The sequence below is a fragment of the Lactuca sativa genome, chromosome 4, assembly GCF_002870075.4.
Source record: "Lactuca sativa cultivar Salinas chromosome 4, Lsat_Salinas_v11, whole genome shotgun sequence".
Lineage (NCBI taxonomy): Eukaryota > Viridiplantae > Streptophyta > Magnoliopsida > Asterales > Asteraceae > Lactuca > Lactuca sativa.
Window position 1 is genome coordinate 31,615,451 of NC_056626.2, and position 23,260 is coordinate 31,638,710.

The window sequence follows — 23,260 nt, forward strand, 5'->3', positions numbered from 1 at the left end:
TATCACTTTCTGACGGGTCTTTTGATATGAAATTTGAATCCGTCTTCGTCCCTCTATTTCAAACCGATGTATTATATATATATATATATATATATATATATATATATATATATATATATATATATATATATATATATATATATATATATATATATATATATTTAAAAAGAAAACCTTGTTCATAAATCTGTTCAATACATATCGATTGAAGGCAAACGGGCAACAAGCTGCGCCGCTAGCCCTTTTTGGATGACAAAACCTATTTTTTTTTTAAAACAACATTTGTGGATCTAGGAGATATGACATTAGAATGCATGGCCCGTTGGACTCTGTTAAGGAGCTCCATCGCCTCTGGTGCGAGAAAACCAAATGTATCGAATGCAAAAGGAACAAACACATGTTGATTTTCTCTACATGCATTGTCGTGCTTTACCACTTTGCACAGCGACTTTCAAAGCGGCATGCCCAGCTGCGAAACCTCCGCTCCCCAAACCAACGAGAGGAGATACACCAGTAAAATCCACGCACACATGCTTCCCTCCTATCTATCCAAAGACCAAAATGTCAGCCGGTCTAAGTGTGGACCTGCCATCCTGCGGGTCCGTCAAAAAGTTCACTGGCGCTTCTTTATTCACCGATGTATTTAAATCCGACCATTTAGTGGGTATATATCAAATAAGTATAAACATTATAATTTCATCGAAAATAATAATAATAACATAATTGTTTTATTAATATATATTTATTAATATTTTTTTTGTATAATTATATTTTATACAGAACACATATTTATAAATACTACCAAAAATCACACCCTCTTTCGTTTCATATAAGCCCACGGGGGTGTCCTTGTTTTTCTTCTTTTTTTTCTCCCAAGTGGTTCCAGTTCGGGTTGCTTTCTGAATTCTGATTCACTTTGCAGTTTTGTCTATCAAATTATCCGCATAAAAAAATCATTTTCTTTTCCCGCTCACAGGATTCTCATTAATTCTTTCTTGCTTGCGTAAAATCTCAATCCCCAGATTCTAGGGTTTTTGAAACCCTTTATTTCAGGTTTCCAATCTTCGATTTTTTTATTTGGGGTTATTGCTGTTTGTACCAATGTTTACGACGCAGCAGAGAGTAACTCGTTCTTCATTATCAATCACACCACGGACCGGTGGGCAAAAGATCGGTAACTCACCCAGGCATGTATCTGGAAAGGGCAAGGCGGTGGCGTTTATGGACGATCTGACACCTCCACCGCCGCCGCCGCTGGGGTTGTTGATTGAGAATGGGGCGAGTGCGGCGGCTGAGGGTGGCGATTTGGACGATTGGAGGGCGTTTAAGGAAGCCGGATTATTGGACGAGGCTTCTATGGAGAGGAAGGACCGTGAGGCATTGGCTGAAAAGACTGCTAGGCTTGAAAAAGAGGTATTGTGAAATTTTCTTGCGAGTGAAGTCTATTCACCTGAGATCTTTTGGTTTGTTACCTTTCTGTTATTGTTTCTGTATCACATGCTAACCAAATATATCGTTAAAGCCCCTTTTTAATATCCAAAACTTCAGAATTCACGTTTTCTTTGGTTGGTTACCTTTCTGTTTTTGTCTGGTGTCAAAGCTAGAGTGAGGCCAAAGAGATCATTTTCTAGGTGAACAGTTTATTGTGCTTTAGACCTAGAGTGAGGCCAACTATATCTTTTTCACTTTTTAATATTGTTTGTTAGTTTATCGCTTTATCTCTTAATTAGTTGCAATAGTGAAAAAGAATTCCATGGTTATTGTAATATTTACCATCGAAACACATTAATCCTTTATTTCCCTAAAAAAATGCATCATTTGTTCATTCACTGATTTTGACACTTATTACAGAACATCACATCTCTCTGGTTGTTTCCTTTCCTTTTGTTGGAATAAGAATTTCACTTTTAACCATTTGTTGAATCAATTAAAATGTCATTGGCATCTCATTGGTTGCTTTCTTTTTACAGCTATTTGACTATCAGTATAATATGGGACTCTTGCTTATTGAGAATAAAGAGTTGACAGAAAATGCTGAGCAACTTAGAGAAGCATTATCAGAGATACAAGAAGTTGTTAAACGTGAAGAAGCTGCTCATTTGATGGATGTCTCTGAAGTTGAAAGGCGAGCAGATAACTTGAAGAAAGCACTAGATCTTGAGAAGCTTTGTCGAGCTGATGTAATCCCTTTGATATGTTTATACTTTATACTGTAAATCTTTATAGTTTATATAGCTATCGTACGTTTTATATGAAACAACTTTTCATGGCGTTTGTTTCTGCAGCTTGAGAAGGCTTTACGTGAAATTGTTGAAGAGAATAAACAAATAAAACTCAGATCTCAGACCAATTTAGCTGATGCAAACACATTAGTAGCTGGAATTGGAGATAAATCAAGAGAGGTTGAAGAGAAGATGTATGAAGCAGATGCAAAGCTTGCTGAGGCAAACAGAAAGAGTTTGGAATTGGATAGGAGAATGCAAGAGCTAGAGACTCATGAAAGCTTGCTCAAAAGTGAACGCCAATCCTTTAATGCAGGGTATGAATTATGATCTGCTATAAGTTATTATATGATTTATTATAACTTTTTGATATGATATGATAAATTTACATTTTTTTTATAGGAGAGAAGCATGGGAAGCTACATTTGCTAAACAGAAAGAGGATATAAAGGAATGGGAAAAGAAATTGCAAGAGGGTGAAGAGAGATTATGTGAAGGTAGGAGGAGTATCAACTTGAGGGAGGAGAAGTTGAATGAAATGGAAAGGTCTCTAAAACAGAAGGAAAAGGAAATTGAAGAGACACATAATAAGATTGAATCAAGCATTTTAGCATCAAAGAAGAAAGAAGATGATGTGAACAAAAGATTAGATGAGTTAATTGCAAAAGAGGAAGTATGTTTCTGACCTATCTTTTTAGTTAACCATGTTGTTCAAAAGGCAAAATGATTTGAAAGTCATTTTGTTTTTGTTTTATTTTTCTCTCTTTCAGCAAGCTGAGTCGATTCAAAAGAAACTTGAGATCAAGGAAAAGGAACTGCTTGATTTGACTGAGAAGTTGACTGCAAAAGAAAAAGTGAGTTTTTACCTAATTTCTAGTCCAAAATCGAAACTTTTTTCAGTTTTGGTCCTTATTTTAATGTATCATATCGATTTTGGTCCCTGGAACCCTGAAATAAGGACTAAAATCGATATGAAACCCTTAAATAAGAACTGAAATTAGAAAGTTTCTAGGGATTAAAACTGAAATAGATTTTAAATTTGGACTAGACATGGTGAAAATCAGAAAAAACAGGGACCCTTTTTGTAATTTTCTTTAATTTGTATAGATGTAAGAAAAAGTTGTCTTCAAGTAATAATACTTGCTTTATTGCAGGTGGAGATTCAGAAGCTTCTTGATGCCCATAAAAATACATTGGATTCTAAACAGAGAGAGTTTGAATTGGAAATGGAAGAAAAGAGGAAATCTTTAGAGGATGAAACGAGAAAAAGAATAGAAGCTTTAGTGCAGAAAGAAGATGAAACAAATCATAAAGAGGAAAAACTAAGAAAGCGAGAGCAAGCTCATGAAAAGAAGCTGGAAAGATTCAATGAGAAAGAGAAAGAGCTTGACTTGAAGTTGAGGGCAATAAAGGAAAAGGAGAAAAGTTATGAACTTGAGGCAAAAAAGTTGGAAATGGACAAGAATGAAATTCTTGCTGACATAGAGAAGCTGCAGATTTTAAAAGCTGAAACTGAAAAAATCAAGAATCAGATTAATGAAAAGGAGGCACAAGTTCATGAAGAGATTGAAAAACTTAGAATCACAGAAGATGAAAGAATAGAATACACACGTTTACAATTGGAGCTAAAAGAGGAGATAGAAAAATGCAGAGTTCAAAAAGAGTTGATCATGAAAGAAGTTGATGATTTAAGGAAAGATAGAATGAAATTTGAGAAGGAATGGGAGGTATTAGATGACAAAAGAGCTGTTGTTAATAAAGAATTAATGGAATTTGAAGAACAGAAAGAGAATTGGGAAAAAGTAAGGAAATCCGAAGAGGAAAAGTTAGAAAAGGACAAAATTGTCACACAAGATTATGTTAAGAAAGAATTAGAAGCTTTGAAATTGGAGAGAGAAACATTTGCTGCTACAATGAAGCACGAGGAAACCCTTTTAGTTGAAAAAGCTGAAAACGAACACAGACAATTTGTTCATGATTTTGAGAAAAGAAAAAGAGATCTTGAAATGGATTTACAGAATAAACGAATCGAATTAGAGAAAAACATGAAGGAAAAAGAGAATGAGTTTAAAGATGAATGTGAAAAAGAATTAAGTAACATCACTTACTTAAAGGAAATTGCAAGAAAGGAAATGGAAGAATTGAAATCCGAAAGAAGTAGAATCGATAAAGAAAAGAAGGAAATTGCTTTAAACAATCAAAAGCTAGAAGAAAACCAAGTTGAGATGAGTAAAGACATAAACGCCCTCGATATTCTTAGCAAAAAGATAAATAATCAAAGGGAAGAATTCATAAACGAGAGAAATCGTTTCCATTCATTCGTAGAAAACCTCAAGAATTGTGAAAGCTGTAGGGAGATTATCACAAGTTACGAATTCACTGATCTGCAAATCCCCGAGGGTAGAAATGTAATTACTGAAAACTCCAAGGGCAGTCTTGTATCTTGGCTCAAAAAGGGCGCAACAGTCTTTAAATTGTCCCCTCATCGCGAAACACACCTTGAAAAAGAAAAAGAATCACTTGAGATTCTTACACATGACAAGCTTCCGGAATCTTCCGATGATGTGAGCAACATAGGAAGCAAGACGGCTGAAGTTCCGGAAGGTTCTCAGCAGTCGGAAATGAAAAGCGGGAGGAAAAAAGCTGCCAGAAAACCAAAACGTGGGGCCCGTAAGAATCAAACTGCTTCTGTCCAGACGGTGGTTGAAGAAGATGCGTTGACCGAGTTTGACCAGAACGATGATTCTGTTAAAGTTAATGAGGAGAGTGGGAGAGCTTCTAGAAGGAAAAGATCGCATCCGGAAACTTCTTTAGTTAGTGGAAGTGAAATGGATGGTGGTGACAGTGAAGTTCAGTCGGAACGTGTGGTTACCGGTGGCCGGAGGAAGAGGCGGCAGACGGTGGCTCCAGTGGCGGTGCAGACTCCCGGAGGTGGAAGTCGGTATAATCTCAGGCGACACAAGACGTAAGTTTTAAGGTGTTTTTTTAGGTGAATAGTTTTATGTATGTTGAACAACAGCAAGAGTGTATTTTTTTTTTAATTAAAGAGATTTGAAGTTTTTTTAAAGTGGGTTTTTTTTTTTAATGTGAGATTATGAATGGTTGCATGATTAAATGGAATGAGATGAGATATATTATTTAGTTATACATTCTTCAATGTCGGTAATAGTTTATAAAATATCTAAACTTATAATTAAATTATTTTTACATTCTCATTATTAATGGGTTAAAATCATGAAATATGATAACAGTGGAGATGTTGCCACTCAAGCTCAACCTTCTACTAATTCTGAAAAAAAGAAGGAAGTTTCCGGAAGCATTGGGACACAAAAAGTAACAAGCAAGCATGAGATTACTAACAACGTTGTTGAAACAAAAGTTACTAGTGAGGATGGCAGCATAGCCATGGTACATGTCGCTACTAGCAAAAAAGTCGACACTCAGATATTAGATACAGCTGTAAGTATATATTTGTTGTATTTATACAAGTGAATTTAATATGATCATAATATCATGAATATTTGTGTTTGTGTTTTTGCAGTTTAAAGCACCAAGAGGAGAGGTTATTGTTGAGAAAACAGAAGTAGTTGAAGAGGTTAATGCTACCACCTTTGAATGTGAGAATGAAGAAGATAATCATCATAATGATAATGATGATGAAGATAATGATAATGATAATGATAATGATAATGATAATGATGATGATGATGATGATGATGATGAAGAAGATGATGATGATAGTGGTGATGAAGAGCAACATCATGGTGAAGTGTCAATTGGCAAGAAAATATGGACATTTTTGTCAACATGATATGTGCATCTTTCCTTTTAGAGTTTTGTATTTTTCAATGTCTCAATGTATTCTCCTGATTTTAGAAACATGTTTGGTTCATATTATGTAGACTAGTTTGTTTTGTAGCTTATGCCCAATTGTTATTTTTGTAGTAACAAGACATTTTTTTTACAGTTTTATATGTGTACACGTGAATTTTTACTGCATATTATTGAGAAAAATGCATCTGGTATATGTAGCTTTTACCATATATTTGTGTTGAATCTTGATTATCATTTTGATTTTAGGTCTTGGATCTGTTTTTTGCTTTTATAATTGTCTTCAATTGTGGAAGTAGGATTCTGGACCTATTATTGTAGGTTAATTTGTATTTAATTTACATTTATAAATTTGCCATGTTAAGGTGCTTTTAGTGTTTGGTCTGTTCACCAAATTTAATTTGGTCAAGAATAAAGTCATTTTTTTATCGATAAGAAAAAGAAAGATGTGGAATCGATAATGGGGAACTACTTGTTTAAGGAATGATTTGGTGTTTGGAGAAAAGTATAGAGAGGAAATGGTTTTTTGATATTATTATATTAGACACTGTTTTTTAATTGGTTTGATAGTAGGAAATAAAAACTTGTGATTAACTGAGTTGATTGATTAAAAAATTCAATCAATATTTCAATTAAAATAAAATTATCAAATAGCCATTTAAAAAGAAAACCATATATTTCAATTATTTTTTTGAAAAATCTATAGTTTTTATTCTTTTTTCATAAAAACCGCTAAGTAGTTAATGATTTATTTATCAATTTGTTATCATTTTCTGTTAAAAAATCGTACCTTTATCATAAACAAATGAAAATATAAAGATTATTTTTACAATAAACCTAAGATAAAGTAACGTTTACATAAATTTTGTTGATTAAAAAACCAAGAATGTAAATATCATAGTAAAATAAATCGTTTTTTAAAAGGTGAATGAAGGAGAGAGACAGAGTGTAATTAAGTAGGGTGGGCTACTTGTATGACACTTCACCATCCTACTCTATGCCCATCCATCTACATTTGCTTTTTCTACGATATTCATTAAACCAAACTATAATATCTCATTGAATTTGGTTTTTATTTGATTAATATTAACAAACCAAATGATATCATTTTTTTTTCTTGTCTTAATTTATCTGCTAACAAATTTATATCTATAAACTATAAAGCTGTGAGGACTGCCGACACCACTCCTCATATTCCAACTCTTATTATTATTATTTTTTTCTCTCAACTTGTATATCATATGTTTAATAGTTGTGTAGTGTGTATTGAGATTTTAATTATTGTTTTAGAATTCCAGTTATCGTTTTAATTATTTGTTTTAGTATTTGAAGTGGCAAAAAGACGAGGAGGCTTCCTAAAATATAAATTCCCTCCCCTTTAAGTGTATCTCCAACCCACCCCCAAATGCTATTTTTTTCTTTATTTTCTCCCTCATTCTTCTCCAATCTTACTCCATTTCTTCCTCCATATTTGGAGATATGAATAATATTAGCCAAGTTTGTCAAGATCAGGATCCTACCTAGGATCGTTTTTGAGTTTGCAAGATCGAGATCGAGATCCTAAGATCCCACAAAATAAAATATAATTTTAATTTATACTATTTAATCATGAAAATTATTTTTAACATTTAATTTTTCGTTCAAAAGTTATAAAAACTTCAAAATATTAGTCATAAGTCACAATAAAAAATAATAAATGGTAGATTGGTAAAAGATAAAACACATAAAGTGGTAAAAAAATTTCATTTGCAAAAAAAAAAGAAAAGAAAAATCAAGTGAAGGTAGGATCGGATCGGATCTCGATCCTACGATCCTACCTACGATCTTACGATCCTACCTGCGATCCTACCCCAAATACGATCTGGATCGTTTTTCATATCTAGGATCGTAGGATCGTACGATCCTACGATTAGCATCGCAATTTTGACAACCATGGTATTACCCCATATATCGGGTAATACTATTCATATCTCCAAATATGAGGATGAAGTTTCAGTTGTCGGGTTTAGTCCTCCATTTTATATATTTATAACATTTCTAGTTTATTTTATCAATTAGATTTAATTTAAATATAATATTTAAAATAAATGTTGTAGATTATGATCTTTGGATATGACATGCTTATTTCGGTATGCCAGACACCAACAATGATATAAATGTGTTGGAGTCTTCCCATCTTTTTTCCAATGTGACTCAAAGTATTGCACCCCCTGCTCTTATTCAAGGGACAAGGGACGAAATACAACATGGGATATTACTTGTCTGATAGTATATATTCAAAGTGGCCCACTCTAGTACAAACTATTCATAAACCAACAAGTCCAAAAAAGAAATTTTTTGCTACACAACAAGAGGCATGCCGAAAGGATGTTGAACGTGCATTTGAAGTTCTTCAATCACGTTTTGCGATTGTTCAAGGATCATCTCGTTTTTGACAAAAGGAAGTATTACATGACTAAATGTATTATTTTACATAATATGATAATCGAGGATGATCGTGATCTTGAGGCACCAATTGGAGTTGCAAGAGAGATGCCACCGATAGATGTTGAATTGATGACGGATGAAGACAGTCCAACAATTTCTTGCTCGATATAAACATATTAAAGATAAAGAAGCACACTTCAATCTACGAAATGTGTTAGTTGATCATTTGTGGGAAATTTATTCCAACACATAAATATGTTATCCATGCATGTATAATATTTATTTAAAAGTGTGTATGTCTAACATTTATATAAATATATGTATAATATTTATTTAAATTGTGTATTTTTACACATCTCATTTTTTTTTATAATTTTTTTTTTCTCTTGCATTCTAAATTGACATGTGTAATTTTTCTATGATTTGTTTTTTTAAAAAAATTTAAAAACAAATACGATTACTAGCAGTCGTTTAATAAAAAACTTATTTGAAGTCCGTATAAACCACGAACCAAATTGATTCTATAACGCTTTTGCTCGGAATCGGTTGCATTATTTTCCTCATAGCATTCTTGCATTTCAAATGCACATCCCATGCTATTTATTTTCCTGTATCCATTTTCCCCTCACAACGTTTTTTCTTCAATTTAGTAAACAAAACGCTTTCATATGTAACTCTATGGTAATCATCAAATTGTCTCATCAATTTGAATTTAAAATGAAATAAATTGATAGAGTTTCCATATATAGGCTCAAGTATCATCTATTTTCAGCGGTTAATCTCTCTATTGATACATAAGATCCCAATTTTTTTGGGACAGAATAAATTCCATATTGAAATCACTTTATAAATCCGGTTACTGTTCTGAGTATTATTCGCATGATTACGATGTTGAAATCCGAGTATTAGTGGTCTTCTTCTTCAGTTCATTCTTCATCCATGTTCATTCTTTAATATGATGTTCTTAATTTTTATTATTTTTATTCAAAAAAAATTTATTATCATGAGTGTGTGTTGTATTTGACTGTGATCTATGAATGCCTGACTAATCTTGATTGTAAATGTTAATATTAGTTTTTTTTAATCATTTACTTCTGCCTTGTTATCCTTGCATTTGATGTTGCACTCTATATGTTTGATAAAATGCCCATGAGATTTTTTTTCTTATCAAATACTATTACTCGCTGATGTATGTGTTTTTGTGTTACTTACCCTGTGTGTATTACTGTGATTTATGTGTGTCTTATGCACTTATCTTGGATTTAATAAAGAATTACTTCAAGTGGTCTCACCAATTTTATGCTAAATCACAAAAAATGTCCATCACTTATTGTACGTTTGAAAAAATAAACATGAAATTGTTAATGTATCAATCCTGAAAGTACATTGATGTTATTGTTATTGTGTTTGTGAGTATGTGTATGTGTTACTGTTACTATTACCGTGTGTCTACTTTTTATAGTTTCATGTTTATTAGACAAAGATAGTACATTGCTATATTAGCATCTTGCTAAAACATAATGTACATGATCTCTTTTCTCCATGAACTATTCGAAAATGATCTGCATTTTTGTTAACATCTCTGTCCGATTTTTGAATTGTGGCAATATACTTAATTTATCGACTCTGATCTTTCTGCTAATTTCCATATTTCATTCAAACTACATAAATTTCTAATTTCATAAAGAAACAAGAGAACTTTGTAATAAAAATATATATATATATATATATATATATATATATATATACACACACACACACACACTCACATACACACACACACTAAAGTTCTAATGAGATCAATATCTATTTTGAGATCATAGGATCAATTTTCAACCCTTCAATTAAATAGGTACCTCATTAATATTGTACGCGCGTAACACTAAATCAACTACACTTAAACCTCAACTGGGCATCGTATCGCAAATGGTGAACTTTGAACACGAATGGCTTCATCTTCTTCATCACAACACCTTCACTCTGTAATACTCCATCGCAAGTTCTTCAAACGTTCTCTTCCAGTGGCAACACTGTCTTCTTCCTCCCCCTCCTATCCAACGATGTCGTCGTTCTCCACCTCAGCTGCCACCATCGATTTTATAGATATCAGAAACTGATTCATTAAGGAAGTGGAGTGAGCGGTTGTAATCTCATACACCATGTCTACTAAATCAATTAGTTTTTTTTCTTTCTCTATGTTACTCGAATCAATCTAACATAATCTTTTCTCTTGCGACTTCCTTCCTCTTCTTGTTATTGTTCATCAATAATTTTTCCCAAAAATTAAGACCAATTGCAATTCGTGCATCATTTGTGTATATCTGAGCATGTATCCATACACGTCACATTTATCGCCGATACCTGGCGTTATTGATTGGAGGTTAGGCTGCAATCCATTGATTGAGTTTTGTTTTTAGTTCTCGATAAAATATTCAACTTCTTTTCATGGATATCAAATTTTGCATATGACGTGTGTGAGTCTTGTTTACTTGGAAAGATGACCAAGTCACCCTTCACTGGTACTTGTGAAAGAGGTGAGGGTTTATTGGATCTCATACACACTGATGTGTGTGGGCTCTTTAGATCCACCACACGGGATGCAAGCCGCTTCTATGTGACTTTCAATGATGATTATAGCAGATATGGGTATATCTACTTAATCAAGCACAAGTCAGAAAATTTTGAAAAGTTCAAAGAGTTTAAGCAAGAAGTGGAGATTCAGCTGGGCAGGAAAATCAAGATGCTTCGATCTGATTGAGGTAGAGAGTACCTTAGTCTTGAATTTTACGACTACCTCAAGGAATGCAGAATCGTTTCACAATTGAGGCCGCCTAGGACACCGTAGTTGAATGGTGTGGCTGAGAGGCGTAATCGAACCTTGCTAGACATGGTTCGTTCCATGATGAGTCGGGCTTCGTTACCTATCTCATTCTGGGGGCATTCCTTAGAGATTGCCGCCCATATCCTTAACCTAGTCCCTACAAAGAAGGTCGCTAAAACACCTCATGAGATGTAGACAGGGAAAGCTCCCTCATTGGAACATATAAAGGTTTGGGGTTGCGAGGCTTTTCGTAAGACGAGAGACTCACGACAATCTCGAACCTCACAATGAGCGGTGTATTTTCATTGGCTACCCACAAAAGTCCTTTGGATATCTCTTTTATAGACTGAGTGACAATGTTGTCTTCGTTGCGAGGAGAGGAGTTTTTCGATAGCGAGAAATCATAAGCCAAGGGGATAGTGGGAGGCAAATTGATATTGAAGAGCTTCAAGAATCAAGTGATGAAGGAACCTCAAACACTGGCGCTCAACCTGAGGAGGAAACTCCTGTTGAACCGGTTGACGAGTCCCTGCCTCTTAGACGTTTAGTAGAGTTAGTGTTCCACTAGAGTTTTATGGTTTTCATATTACTACTGAAGGTGATACGTTTATTAGTGGTAGTACACTAGTAAATTTGGATGAACCTAATTGCTATAAGGAAGCCATACAGGCCCGAAGTCTGCGAAGTGGAAAGAAGCTATTGACAACAAGATTCAATCCATGTATGACAACCAAGTTTGGAATTTGGTTGAAAATGTGTCGGGTCATAAGACGGTCGGGTGCAAGTGGATCTTCAAGAAGAAGACCGACATGGATGGGAAAGTGCACACTTATAAGACGCGATTGGTTGCGAAGGGATTTACTCAAACTCTAGGAGTTGACTATGATGAGACCTTTTCACCAGTTGCAAAGATAAAATCTATTAGGGTTATGCTAGCCATAACTGCGTTTCATGATTATGAAATATGGCAGATGGATGTCAAAACCGCTTTCCTTAATGGGAAGTTGGCTGAGGATGTTTACATGAGTCAGCCATATGGTTTTGTCGATGCGAAGCATCCTAATAGAGTGTATAAGCTTGAGAAATCCATTTATCGGTTTAAACAAGGATCCCACAGATGGAATCTTTGTTTCGATGAGAAAATCAAAGAGTTTCGCTATGAAGGACCTCGGAGAGGCTGCCTATATTCTAGGAATAAGGATAGTGAGAAACAGGAGTAAAAGGCCAATAGGACTTAGTCAGAATACTTACTTGGAAAATCTACTAAAACGTTTTAGTATGGAGAATTCCAAGAAAGGGGAGTTACCGATACAACAATGCCAAGTTGAGTAAGACTCAAAGCCCGAGTACCGAAGCTGAGATAGCAGAGATGAGCCGAGTACCTTACACTTCCGCAGTTGGCTCAATCGTGTATGCTATGACTTGTACTCGCCCTGATATGGCCTTTGCTTTGAGCTTGGTCAATAGATATCAAGGGAACCCTGACAGAGCACATTAGACCGTAGTCAAGAATATTCTTAAGTATCTTCGGAGGACCAAAGAATGGTTTCTTGTCCTCGGTGGGAGTAATGACTTAAGGGTGCGAGGGTATAGTGATGCCAACTTTCAGACCGACCGGGACAACTACCGCTCTCAGTCGGGGTGGATCTTTACCCTGAATGGAGGAGCAATGACTTGGAAAAGTTCCAAGCAGTAGACCGTAGCTGATTCAACGTGCGAATATGAGTACATAGCAGCGAGCGAAGCGTCAAAGGAGTCGATATGGTTGAAGAACTTAATCGGAGACCTTGGAGTTGTGCCATCCATAAAGGAGCCTATGGAGATTTTCTGTGATAATGAAGGAGCGGTTTCCTTGACCAAGGAACTAAGGGATCATGGTAGATCCCGACATATTGACAGGAAATATCACTTTATTAGACATCAGGTAGAAGAGGGACTCCTCGTGGTAAAGAAGGTATCGTCAGAGGATAACCCAATAGACCCCCTTACGAAGGGACTGAGTAGGGTTAAGCACTTGTAGCACGCTAGGAACATTGGGCTGAAGGATGATGTTAGTTTAGATTAGATAGCTTCAAAACGTATAATAGATAAATTCTAATTAACATTTGATGATTAAATAAAGGAGTATTATTTATAAGTAAAGTTACCGTCTTATGTTAATTATTTACCTATTGTTTCACTTTGCATGTTTTGACTTCCTGAATAATAAGATTATTCAAACGGTCAACAGTCGTTCATACTTTGGAAGTAGGTATGAATGAAGACTGTCATGAATTGGTTTGTAGACTGTCTAAAGTGTATTAGACATAACAAAATTTGTTGCAACGTTCATGAGTGCTTATGAAATAAGATTTGAGCATTGGATTAAACCCACCCTTGCTGGTATCACTTCATGGAATTTATCACGAGTGATGTTGGGCTGAAGTTCTGTTTTGTATTGCGTCTTTTGGGCTCGTAGATTAGCCTTGTATTCTCCGGTTTGGGCCTGTCCAACCGAGAGCCTTTTATGTATTGTATATAAGTTATCGCTTGCATGCATATTAGGTTAAGATTCAAGATTTCTGTTTTAGCGTTCCAGAGTTTACGATATTGCTCTCTTGTAATCTTCCAATCCTTTACAGTTGATGTTCTTAATCGAGCTCTTCTAAGGATTTTATTTAATCATTCGACTCGTTTGATTCAAGCTGTTTGTTCTTATTATTGTGTTCTGCCTTGTTATTTATATTGTGTTCTTGCAGTTTCATATTCATATACTTGTTCACGATCTAATCGATCTTTATAGATTAAAAGTTATTGTTTTAATCTCATCAATTGGTATCAGAGCAGGAGACTGTGTAATCGATACACTTCTTTTCTGTGAAAAAGATTTTCATTAGGGTTTTCCGCAATCATCGATATTTATTGAGCCGTCATCTTAATTGACGTATCTTAGTATTTATTGTTTTGCCCTAATCTGCTTTATTACAAGTCTGATCTTTGAACAGGTTATTACGATCATTATGGACGCAACGCAATCAAACCCTATTAATATTTCCAACAGCATTGGTTCGACGACAAAGATTCCAATCTTATACACCCATGACTATGAAGTATGGGCACATCATTTTGAAGATTACGTGATTGGATCGGAGGACAATGGTTTTCTCATATGGGAAGCCATTATCAATGGACCATTTTCTCATTCCGCGACATCCAGAGTTATTAAGACGCAAAAAGAATACAACGATTTGCTCAAGGACGTGACGAATATTGCGCAGGATGAGAAAGATAAATTCCAGTGCAATATTAAGGCACTAAGGTTGATCAGATTCGCCCTTCAGTCCGACACATTCAGACTAGTCAGCTCATGCACTACGGCGAAGGAAGTGTGGGATAGACTTCGCGAACTGTATTCAACAGACGAAGATCTTGAACACTCCATACAAACCTTGCTTCTATCTGAGTTTGGAGAATTCAGGCAAGGGGCCGAAGAAACAGTGACCCAGACGTTTGATCGCTTCAATCATCTTCTCAGCAAGATGATCAAACACGACATTGAAAGGAAGCTCATCGAACAAAAGGTTACTTTCTTGAACGGACTGAGATCGGAATGGAGAGCAGTAGTTTCCACAGTCAAAGCCCATGAACAGTTTAAATCATACTCTTTGGCGAAACTGGTGGGTATTCTAAAGTCCCAAGAGAAGATTGTTGTTCAAGAGAAGAACGTTGTGTCTAGTCTTGGTTCGTTGGCTCTCCTATCTAAAAGTAAAGCCGTGATGGAGGATGAAGAGCTCAACTTGGAAGAATATGACCTTACAACTGAGGATTATGCCATGATGGTATCCAATCCTAAGAGGTTCATAAAGAAGAGATTCCCCAGCAACAAAAACCGAAACTGGCAGGGGAGTTATAGCTCTGAAAAGGCAAACAATGAACCGAAGGCTGAGGAGTCCAAGAAGGAACCGAAGGCAGATGGCGATTCCGGAGTAAGCTGTTTTTACTGTGGTGGCAAGAACCACTATGCTAAGGACTGTGTTCTTAAAAAGATGGCTGAAAAGGATGACGGAAAGGATGAGGAAGCCGTACTGCAGAAGAGGTTGGATGAGTTGAGGAAGAAAAAGTCTACCGCTAACCCTTCTATTAATGCTCTTATTGTGCAGGGTTCGGTTAATAACGATGAGTTCGGTAGCACCGAAGTTTGGTCTACTGACTCAGAAGACGAAGAAGTGAGGAAGCCTACTCATGGAAAGGCTTATATGGCTAAGGAGGAAAGCAGTGGAGGAAAATGCTTCATGGTGTCAAGCGCATCTCAAATGAGGGGATACAATACCGATGGAGGAAGCAATGGACCGAAAGTGCAGGAAGATATGTGCTTCACAGCCAAACCACTCAGCCAACAGTTCAATGAGCTTGATGAACTGATAAAGAAGGTACAATCTGTTTTTATTTCATCTAAAGTACCATCATCCTCATATGAGAAAGAACTAAAAAACGTTAACACAAGAATTTCTCATTTAGATAGTAGCTTAACTCAAACTAGAGTCACCAATTCTAACCTGACTGATCAATTAAGCAGGGTGGCGTCGAAGAGTGAGGAGCGGCGTATGTGGATTGAGTTAAAAGAGTCGGAATTAATTAAAGTCAAAGACGAAAACATTTATTTGCAGAGAGACAATTTGAAATTGTTAAAACAACGAAATGTTTTTTGTTTAATAGCTAAACGTTTATATTCCAATATTACTCAGCTGCACTTAGACTGTGAGATAGGCAAAAAGATCCACCGTATGATTTTACCATTCCTAGAATTTAAGGAGGATGAAATCGATGCCGAAGCTTACAATTGTGAGAGTGTGATTTCGTCTGATGATGTCAACCCAACTTATCAAATTGGACTGGACAAAATTGAGTCCTTCATTAAATCCAAAGACCATAAGGACATGCTCAAAAATCTGTTGGACGAAAATGATAGACTTAAACTGAGAACCGAAACCATACAAAAGTTTGACTCTCTAAATGCCAAAGTAAGCTCAGAAAATAAAATTGATGTTGAAAATGCATCTGAGCTTAACGAGGACGAAAACATGAGTGAAATTTCTGTAGAGGATACGGTTGACTGCTCAGAATTTGTGAAAAGCGAAACTGAAAACCACAAAAATCTTGTTTCTGAAAATTCTGTGGAATTCGCTAGATTGTCCCAACAAAAGTCCCCGAAATTAGTAGAAAAGGCTGTTGTCTTTCAAAAGGTCAGAACCACTCCGAATCAGGTATACAAAGTGACTGGAGTAACTGAACATCAGACAGCTGAACTCACGGCTATTGTTAACGAAGACAATGCTGATGGCTGTGATGAGTTCTTCTGGGAAGCTCCTATTGACAATGGAAACGAAACCGTTGGCCTATCTGAAAGAACCTCTTGGATGAAGAAAGGGAGATACATACCTGAACCCTTGAACAAGCCTGATAATTTCAGTGAACCAAGCACAAGTGGTACAAAAGACACTCCTCAAGAGGTTGATCATTCAGTAAAAGAAGACAATCCTTCAACGCCAACAGCTCGAAGTGAAACTTCATCAGATACTCCTTCCACTTCCTCAGGGCAAACTGAATCTTCAGATATTCCCTCTGCTCCCTCGTTTCAAAGAAAAACTCCTAAAGTTCAAAAGGAATCAGCAAAGGTTACATCAAAAGCGAAAGCGAACGTTCATCATCAACCTAAACAGATGAGGGATAAAAAGATAGAAAGGAACCTAAGATACAGGAAAAACCTTTCTGAAAGGAAACAATTCTGGCACTCCCAGAATGCATACTATTCACACAAGGACAAGAATCTGAAGTATGAAAATAATCTCGTAAGAAAGCACGATAATTCCAACAACCGAAAGCCAAGGTTCGGTTCGCAGGAAGATACCAACCGAAAGCCAAGGTTCGGTTCGCAAGAAAATTCTAACCGAAAGCAAAGGTTCGGTTCTGAAAAGGATTTCAACCGAAACCAAAGGTTAGATTCCAAGAACAACTCCAACCGAACTCAGAGGTTCAGTTCTGAAGTCAGAAGAGAACAAGACTCAAAAGTTAAACCCACCAACGGTCAAAAGCAAAAGGGTCACCTAGAGTCATCAGCAAGGAAGACACCTCCATCCAAATCCAAATCCTCTCTTCCTAATTCTTCTTGTTCATCTCCATCTTGCTCTAACACTAATTCCATGGGTTCTCAAAAACCACGTCCATCTGCTGAACAGAAGGAAAAGCAGAAAGTCGGTGAATTCAAACCTGAGTCTAAAGCGAACAAATCCAATCCTAACAAAATAAAAGTTTTCACCATTAAAAAGAAAGATGAAACAACTTTAATTAAAAGAACATATCTTGTTGATATCTCTCTAACTATTCCTGTTCCCATGAAAACCTCACATGGACCCAAGAAACTTTGGGTTCCTAAATCTGCTTAATTTTTGCAGGTTATAAGTGACGAGCAGTTTGACGAAGAATGGTACATCGACAGTGGCTGCTCGCGTCACATGACAGGAAGGAAGGAGGAACTCAGGGAATACAGATCTCTTGCAAATGGTGGCAACGTTAAGTTTGGAAATAACTCTTACGGTACCATAAAGGGATATGGGATGATAACGAATGGTGATTTTACCATAAGAAAGGTGGCTTATGTGGAAGGACTTCAACACAACCTCATCAGTGTATCTCAGCTTGTTGGAGGTACAGGTCTCAAAGTTTCATTCGATGATGAAGGTTCTGAAATCATAGAGAAAACAACAAAGAAAGTGATTCTGAAGTCAGAGCGAAAGGGTGAAATGTTTCCGCTGAACATGAAACCCATCAAAGGAAACCCAACAATTTGTCTGCTATCAAAAGCTCAATACGACGAAAGCTGGTTGTGGCACAGAAGACTCTCTCATCTCAATTTCAAAGATATCAACCGACTTGTCACTGGAGGGCATGTTAGGGGTCTTCCATTGCTCAAGTTTGACAGAGAGCATTTATGTGCTGCATGTGAAATGGGAAAGCAGAGTCGTCAAAGTCACCCATCCATTGTTAACACAAAAGTTGTTGAACCACTCGAATTGCTTCATATCGATTTATGTGGTCCTTCATCTATTGAAAGCATCGGTGGTAGCAAGTACATTCTTGTTGTCGTTGATGACTTCTCTAGATTTACATGGGTGTTCTTTCTAAAGCTCAAATCTGAAGCGACTCAAAAGCTGAAAGTGTTTATCAAGCAAATTGAAGTCCAGCTCAAGAAGGTCGTTCGCAACATCAGGAGCGACAATGGTCTCGAATTCAAGAACAGGGAGTTTGAAGCGTTTCTTGCAGAAAAGGGAATTAGCCATAATTTCTCAGCTCCCTACACACCACAGCAGAATGGAATAGTCGAAAGACGAAACCGATCTCTATGTGAAGCTGCCCGAACTATGTTAAGTTTTGCTTCCTTACCTCTATATTTTTGGGCTGATGCTATTTCTGCTGCTTGTTATACACAAAACAGGTCCTATCTCAACAAGCGATTCACGCTCACACCATATGAGATACTAAACAACAGGAAGCCCAATGTGAAATTTTTCCACGTTTTTGGCTCAAGGTGTTTCATCTTTAACTCTAAAGAACACCGCAACAAGTTTGATGTCAAAGCCGACGAGGGAATCTTTCTGGGTTACTCACTCACTTCAAAGGCGTACAGGGTCCTAAACAAACGATCAAGAAGGATTGAAGAAACATACTATGTGACCTTCGACGATAGCTATGTCAAGAAGCTACAGGCCATAGATGACACTGCCAGGGAAATCTTCCCTCAAACTGGTCAAGTCACAATCTCAATCGCCAATATGTACGAGAATTTTATGGATCTCTTTGATGAACCGGAAAAAGCTTCTCTCTCAGAAGCAGGGGCAGCCGACAACAAAATAGATCATATGAAGAAGATTGTCGAAGATGCTGCAAGAAGAATGCATGAAGGAGAATCGCCTACTGATGAATCTCCAACCAACAATGCTTCAGTCGAGGGGGAGCCAAATTCTCTTGTCGAGGGGGAGCCTAGCTCACAAGTCCAGGGGAAGCCAAGCTCTACTACTTCAACCGAAGGTACCTCTCCAACCGAAGATGCCCCTCCAAACGAAGGTGCTTCAACGCCTGAATGTCCAGCACCACAAGAAACCCCTGAACCTCATGTTTGTCAAGACTCATCAATTGAGGGGGAGCATGATGATATGACGCTTGATTTTGATAGCCAATCCGAGCCTGAAGAGATGATCAACGCTGAACTAGATCCATCCTTTGATTCGAATTACCCTCCTCTTACAAAATGGACCAGAGATCATCCTATCTCTCAAGTAGTTGGTGATGTATCTGAAAAGGTTCTGACCCGATCTCAACTGAAGGCAAAACAGACATCCTTATTCTCAAAAGTTGAGTTTTGTATGTTTAACTCATTTGTATCAAAAGTCGAACCGAAGACAGTGAACACTGCCCTCGATCACTCTGATTGGGTTCAAGCTATGCAAGACGAACTAAACGAGTTTGAGAGGAATAAAGTCTGGCGCCTCATTCCAACTCCTCCGGATGCTTCAGTTGTTGGTCTCAAATGGGTTTTTAGAAACAAAATGGACAAGGAAGGTAATGTCATAAGAAACAAGGCTCGCCTGGTTGTCAAAGGATACTGTCAGGAGGAAGGGATAGATTATGAAGAGACGTTCGCTCCAGTAGCAAGGCTAGAATCGGTTAGAATATTTCTGGCCTATGCTGCTCACAAAAACTTTGAGGTTTTCCAAATGGACGTCAAGTGTGCATTTCTCAATGGAGAACTTGAAGAAACTGTGTATGTGGAGCAACCTCCTGGGTTCGTGAACGAAAAGTATCCAAATCATTGCTACATTCTGGATAAAGCTGTGTATGGCCTCAAACAAGCTCCGAGAGCCTGGTATGAAACGCTTACAAAATTTTTAAAGATGTCCAAATTCAAACAAGGTTCGGTTGACCCCACCTTCTTTCGCAAAAAGGAAGGTAACCACCTTATGATAGTTCAAATTTATGTCGATGACATCATCTTTGGCTCTACGAATCCCAGCTTAACAGCTGAATTCAGAAAGTTGATGGAGACTAAGTTTGAAATGAGCTCAATGGGTCCTATTAATTTTTTCCTTGGTTTAAATATAAGACAGGGACCCGAAGGCATCTTTATCAATCAGGAAGCTTACACGAAGACTCTCCTAGCAAAGTTTGGCATGATGGGAGACTCAAAAGTCAAAGTCCCTATGGCATTCGGCACCAAACTTACCCCTTCACTAGATAAACCGGCCGTCGACATCACGATCTATCGTCAAATGATAGGCTCACTGATGTATCTAACTGCTAGCAGGCCTGATATCATGTTTTCTGTATGTTATTGTGCTCGATTTCAGGCTAACCCACGCGAACCTCACCTACTGGCGGTGAAGAACATCCTACGCTATCTCAAGCGAACCGCCTCCTTGGGTCTATGGTATCCATCCAACTCTGGCTTCTTCGTTCAAGCCTATTCTGATGCAGACCTTGGAGGATGTGGACTCGACCGCAAAAGCACAACTGGTGGCTGTCAATTTCTTGATGGGAAGTTGGTCAGCTGGCAATCCAAGAAACAAACATGTGTGGCGCTGTCTACTGCTGAAGCGGAATACATTGCCGCTGCATCCTGCACATCGCAAGTGATTTGGATCCAGAGTCAACTTCGAGACTATGGACTCAATATGAAGAAGATCCCTCTATATTGTGACTCTGAAAGTGCAATTAGGATCTGTCATAACCCGGTGCAACACTCCAAAACCAAACACATAGCACTAAGGTATCACTTCATCAAAGATCATGTGGAAGATGGAAATGTCGAAGTTCACTTCGTAAGAACCACTGATCAACTGGCTGATGTCTTTACCAAAGCTCTTCCTGAAGCATCATTCAATAACATATTGCAAGGGCTCGGTATGATGGAATCAGAATCAGTTCCTCACACTACCACTCAATCTCAACCGTAAGAAGCGAAACCAACCGAACGTTCGGGTTCGGTTCAACTATCTGACTCGCTCATTACTTCAAAGGTAGTTTTTCTGTGTTGTATATTTCTTGTGCAAAATTTATTTTTCTTTACGTAACAAGTTTTTTTTATTATCTCTAAACTTCTTGGTTTCTTAAAAAAAAAAAAAAAAAAAAAAATTCTTGAACCGAAACCAACCGAAGGTTCGGGTTCGGTTTTTCAAAATTTTCCTGAACCGAAACCAACCGAACGCTCGGGTTCGGTTTTTCAACTTTTTCCAACCGAAACCAACCGAACGCTCGGGTTCGGTTTTTCAACTTTTTCCAACCGAAACCAACCGAACGCTCGGGTTCGGTTTTTCAACTTTTTCCAACCGAAACCAACCGAACGCTCGGGTTCGGTTTTTCAATCTTTTTCCAAGTTTTTTTTCAATTTTGTTTTTTTTACTCTTCTATAATTTTTTTTATTATTATTTTTTATATATATAAATTTCAAAAACTACAAAAATATTTTCTTTTATTTTTCTTTGTGTGCTCATTTGTTTATGGGAATATATTCCATGCCTTACTTAAGTGTCCCTAGAAGCATGCTGCTGTATGTGTCCCAAGCCTCATAAGATTTTGAATAATAGCCTTCATGGCATGGTAAAAACAAACCTTGTCTTCCCAATAAGGCTAACTTATTTATTCTAATCGTGAGCTACCTCACTCTATTCTCACACGAGTTCAGAGTCACCTGCTTGGTCCTTATGTTCGCAGCAGAGGTACTACGTCTTCTTTCACCATCTCCATTACAAATTCTCCATAACATTCGTTTCATCACTGTAACCCTTGAGACTCTCAGCAATTTCCACTGGGGTTTATGGTTACACAACCTCTGTGTTTATGATCTTAGTTTCGTGCCACTACGAACTGAGTGAAACCCAAAATTCAACACCAACGAATTGACGGTGACCAATTAACTTGATCAGGTTTTCACCAACGAATTGACGAATGTACCTTCATGAAATCTCAATTTCTTTTCTTTTTGCGTGGTTCCAATGAAATTGTTACACACCATAACATTTCTTCCCAAGGGATCCAGTTTTAAATTTTTATCTGAGATTTCATATTCATCCAAGCCACTACAGAATCAACTCAACCCTACTTGTTCAACAGACTACACTGGTCTCACAAGTACTTTGTTCACATTCGTTCTTATATCAAGAATTGAATTGATGAATCAAAGCGAAACCACCCTTAATTTGCCTTATTACAAGAAGCCTTTCAACATTTATTAATGAATGTTTGATCGTAATTTAACGGGATTCCACACTAACACTTTGCGGTCTCTCTTGACCATGAAGGAAGCGATTCGTGCCCGGGATCATCAGTTTTGTGTCATCATTGACATCACAGATTATCCTAAAAAGAGTTGCTTTATTTCTTTATTAATTTTACACTCTTTGCACGAAAATCCTAGATTTTCAAAAATTCCGTTACTAATTATTTTACAGGCTGGAAAATTAATGGATGGTTCATAATGAAGCTGTGGTTCCAATAATCCACGTGGGCGTTTTATTCAAAAGACAGCAGATTAAAAAGGGGAAGAGACAAAAGATGCTGACGCGGCGGAAGTTCAAAGGATAGAAATTCAAACGACGGTAAAAAGACGGGCGCGTGAATTTGAAGAGGCCGCGCTTTTTTCTGACACTATTGGACGCGTGTGCAAGTATTGAAGCGTCATCCATCAGGCATTAATGGCGCGTGTGGAAATAGAAACGGTTCCTCTCTCTGAACCGGCGCTTATTGGGCGGCGTGATCCTAGGAATCTGACACTCTCTCTCCTACGTGATCATCGCACGTCCCAACTGTCACCAATCAGTCACTCAAAAACCCTTCCATATTTCCATAAGAGATTTGAATCGATCTTTCTCTCTCCTATCACCTACTATAAAAACCCATCCAGACCACCTTTTACCTCTTTACTGTCCCA

At 37.2% G+C, this 23,260-nt stretch overlaps 1 protein-coding gene across 1 annotated transcript; it reads left to right on the forward strand.

The window, feature by feature from the left end:
• The first annotated feature begins 831 nt into the window (after positions 1 to 831).
• Positions 832 to 6,263, forward strand: LOC111896518 (protein CROWDED NUCLEI 2). Its single transcript, XM_023892499.3, has 8 exons — positions 832 to 1,413; positions 1,971 to 2,180; positions 2,286 to 2,539; positions 2,625 to 2,895; positions 2,993 to 3,076; positions 3,377 to 5,187; positions 5,474 to 5,681; positions 5,764 to 6,263. Exons 1-8 carry the CDS (start codon positions 1,102 to 1,104, stop codon positions 6,031 to 6,033), a joined length of 3,420 nt encoding a protein of 1,139 aa, XP_023748267.1. The 5' UTR covers positions 832 to 1,101; the 3' UTR covers positions 6,034 to 6,263.
• The last annotated feature ends 16,997 nt before the right edge of the window (positions 6,264 to 23,260 follow it).

Excerpts from the sequence above, each read along its gene's own strand:
- LOC111896518 (XM_023892499.3), top strand. The coding sequence starts at position 1,102 with ATGTTTACGACGCAGCAGAGAGTAACTCGTTCTTCATTATCAATCACA. Across the intron at positions 3,077-3,376 it reads AGTTGACTGCAAAAGAAAAA|GTGGAGATTCAGAAGCTTCT; the intron begins GTGAGTTTTTAC and ends GCTTTATTGCAG. Across the intron at positions 5,682-5,763 it reads CTCAGATATTAGATACAGCT|TTTAAAGCACCAAGAGGAGA; the intron begins GTAAGTATATAT and ends GTGTTTTTGCAG.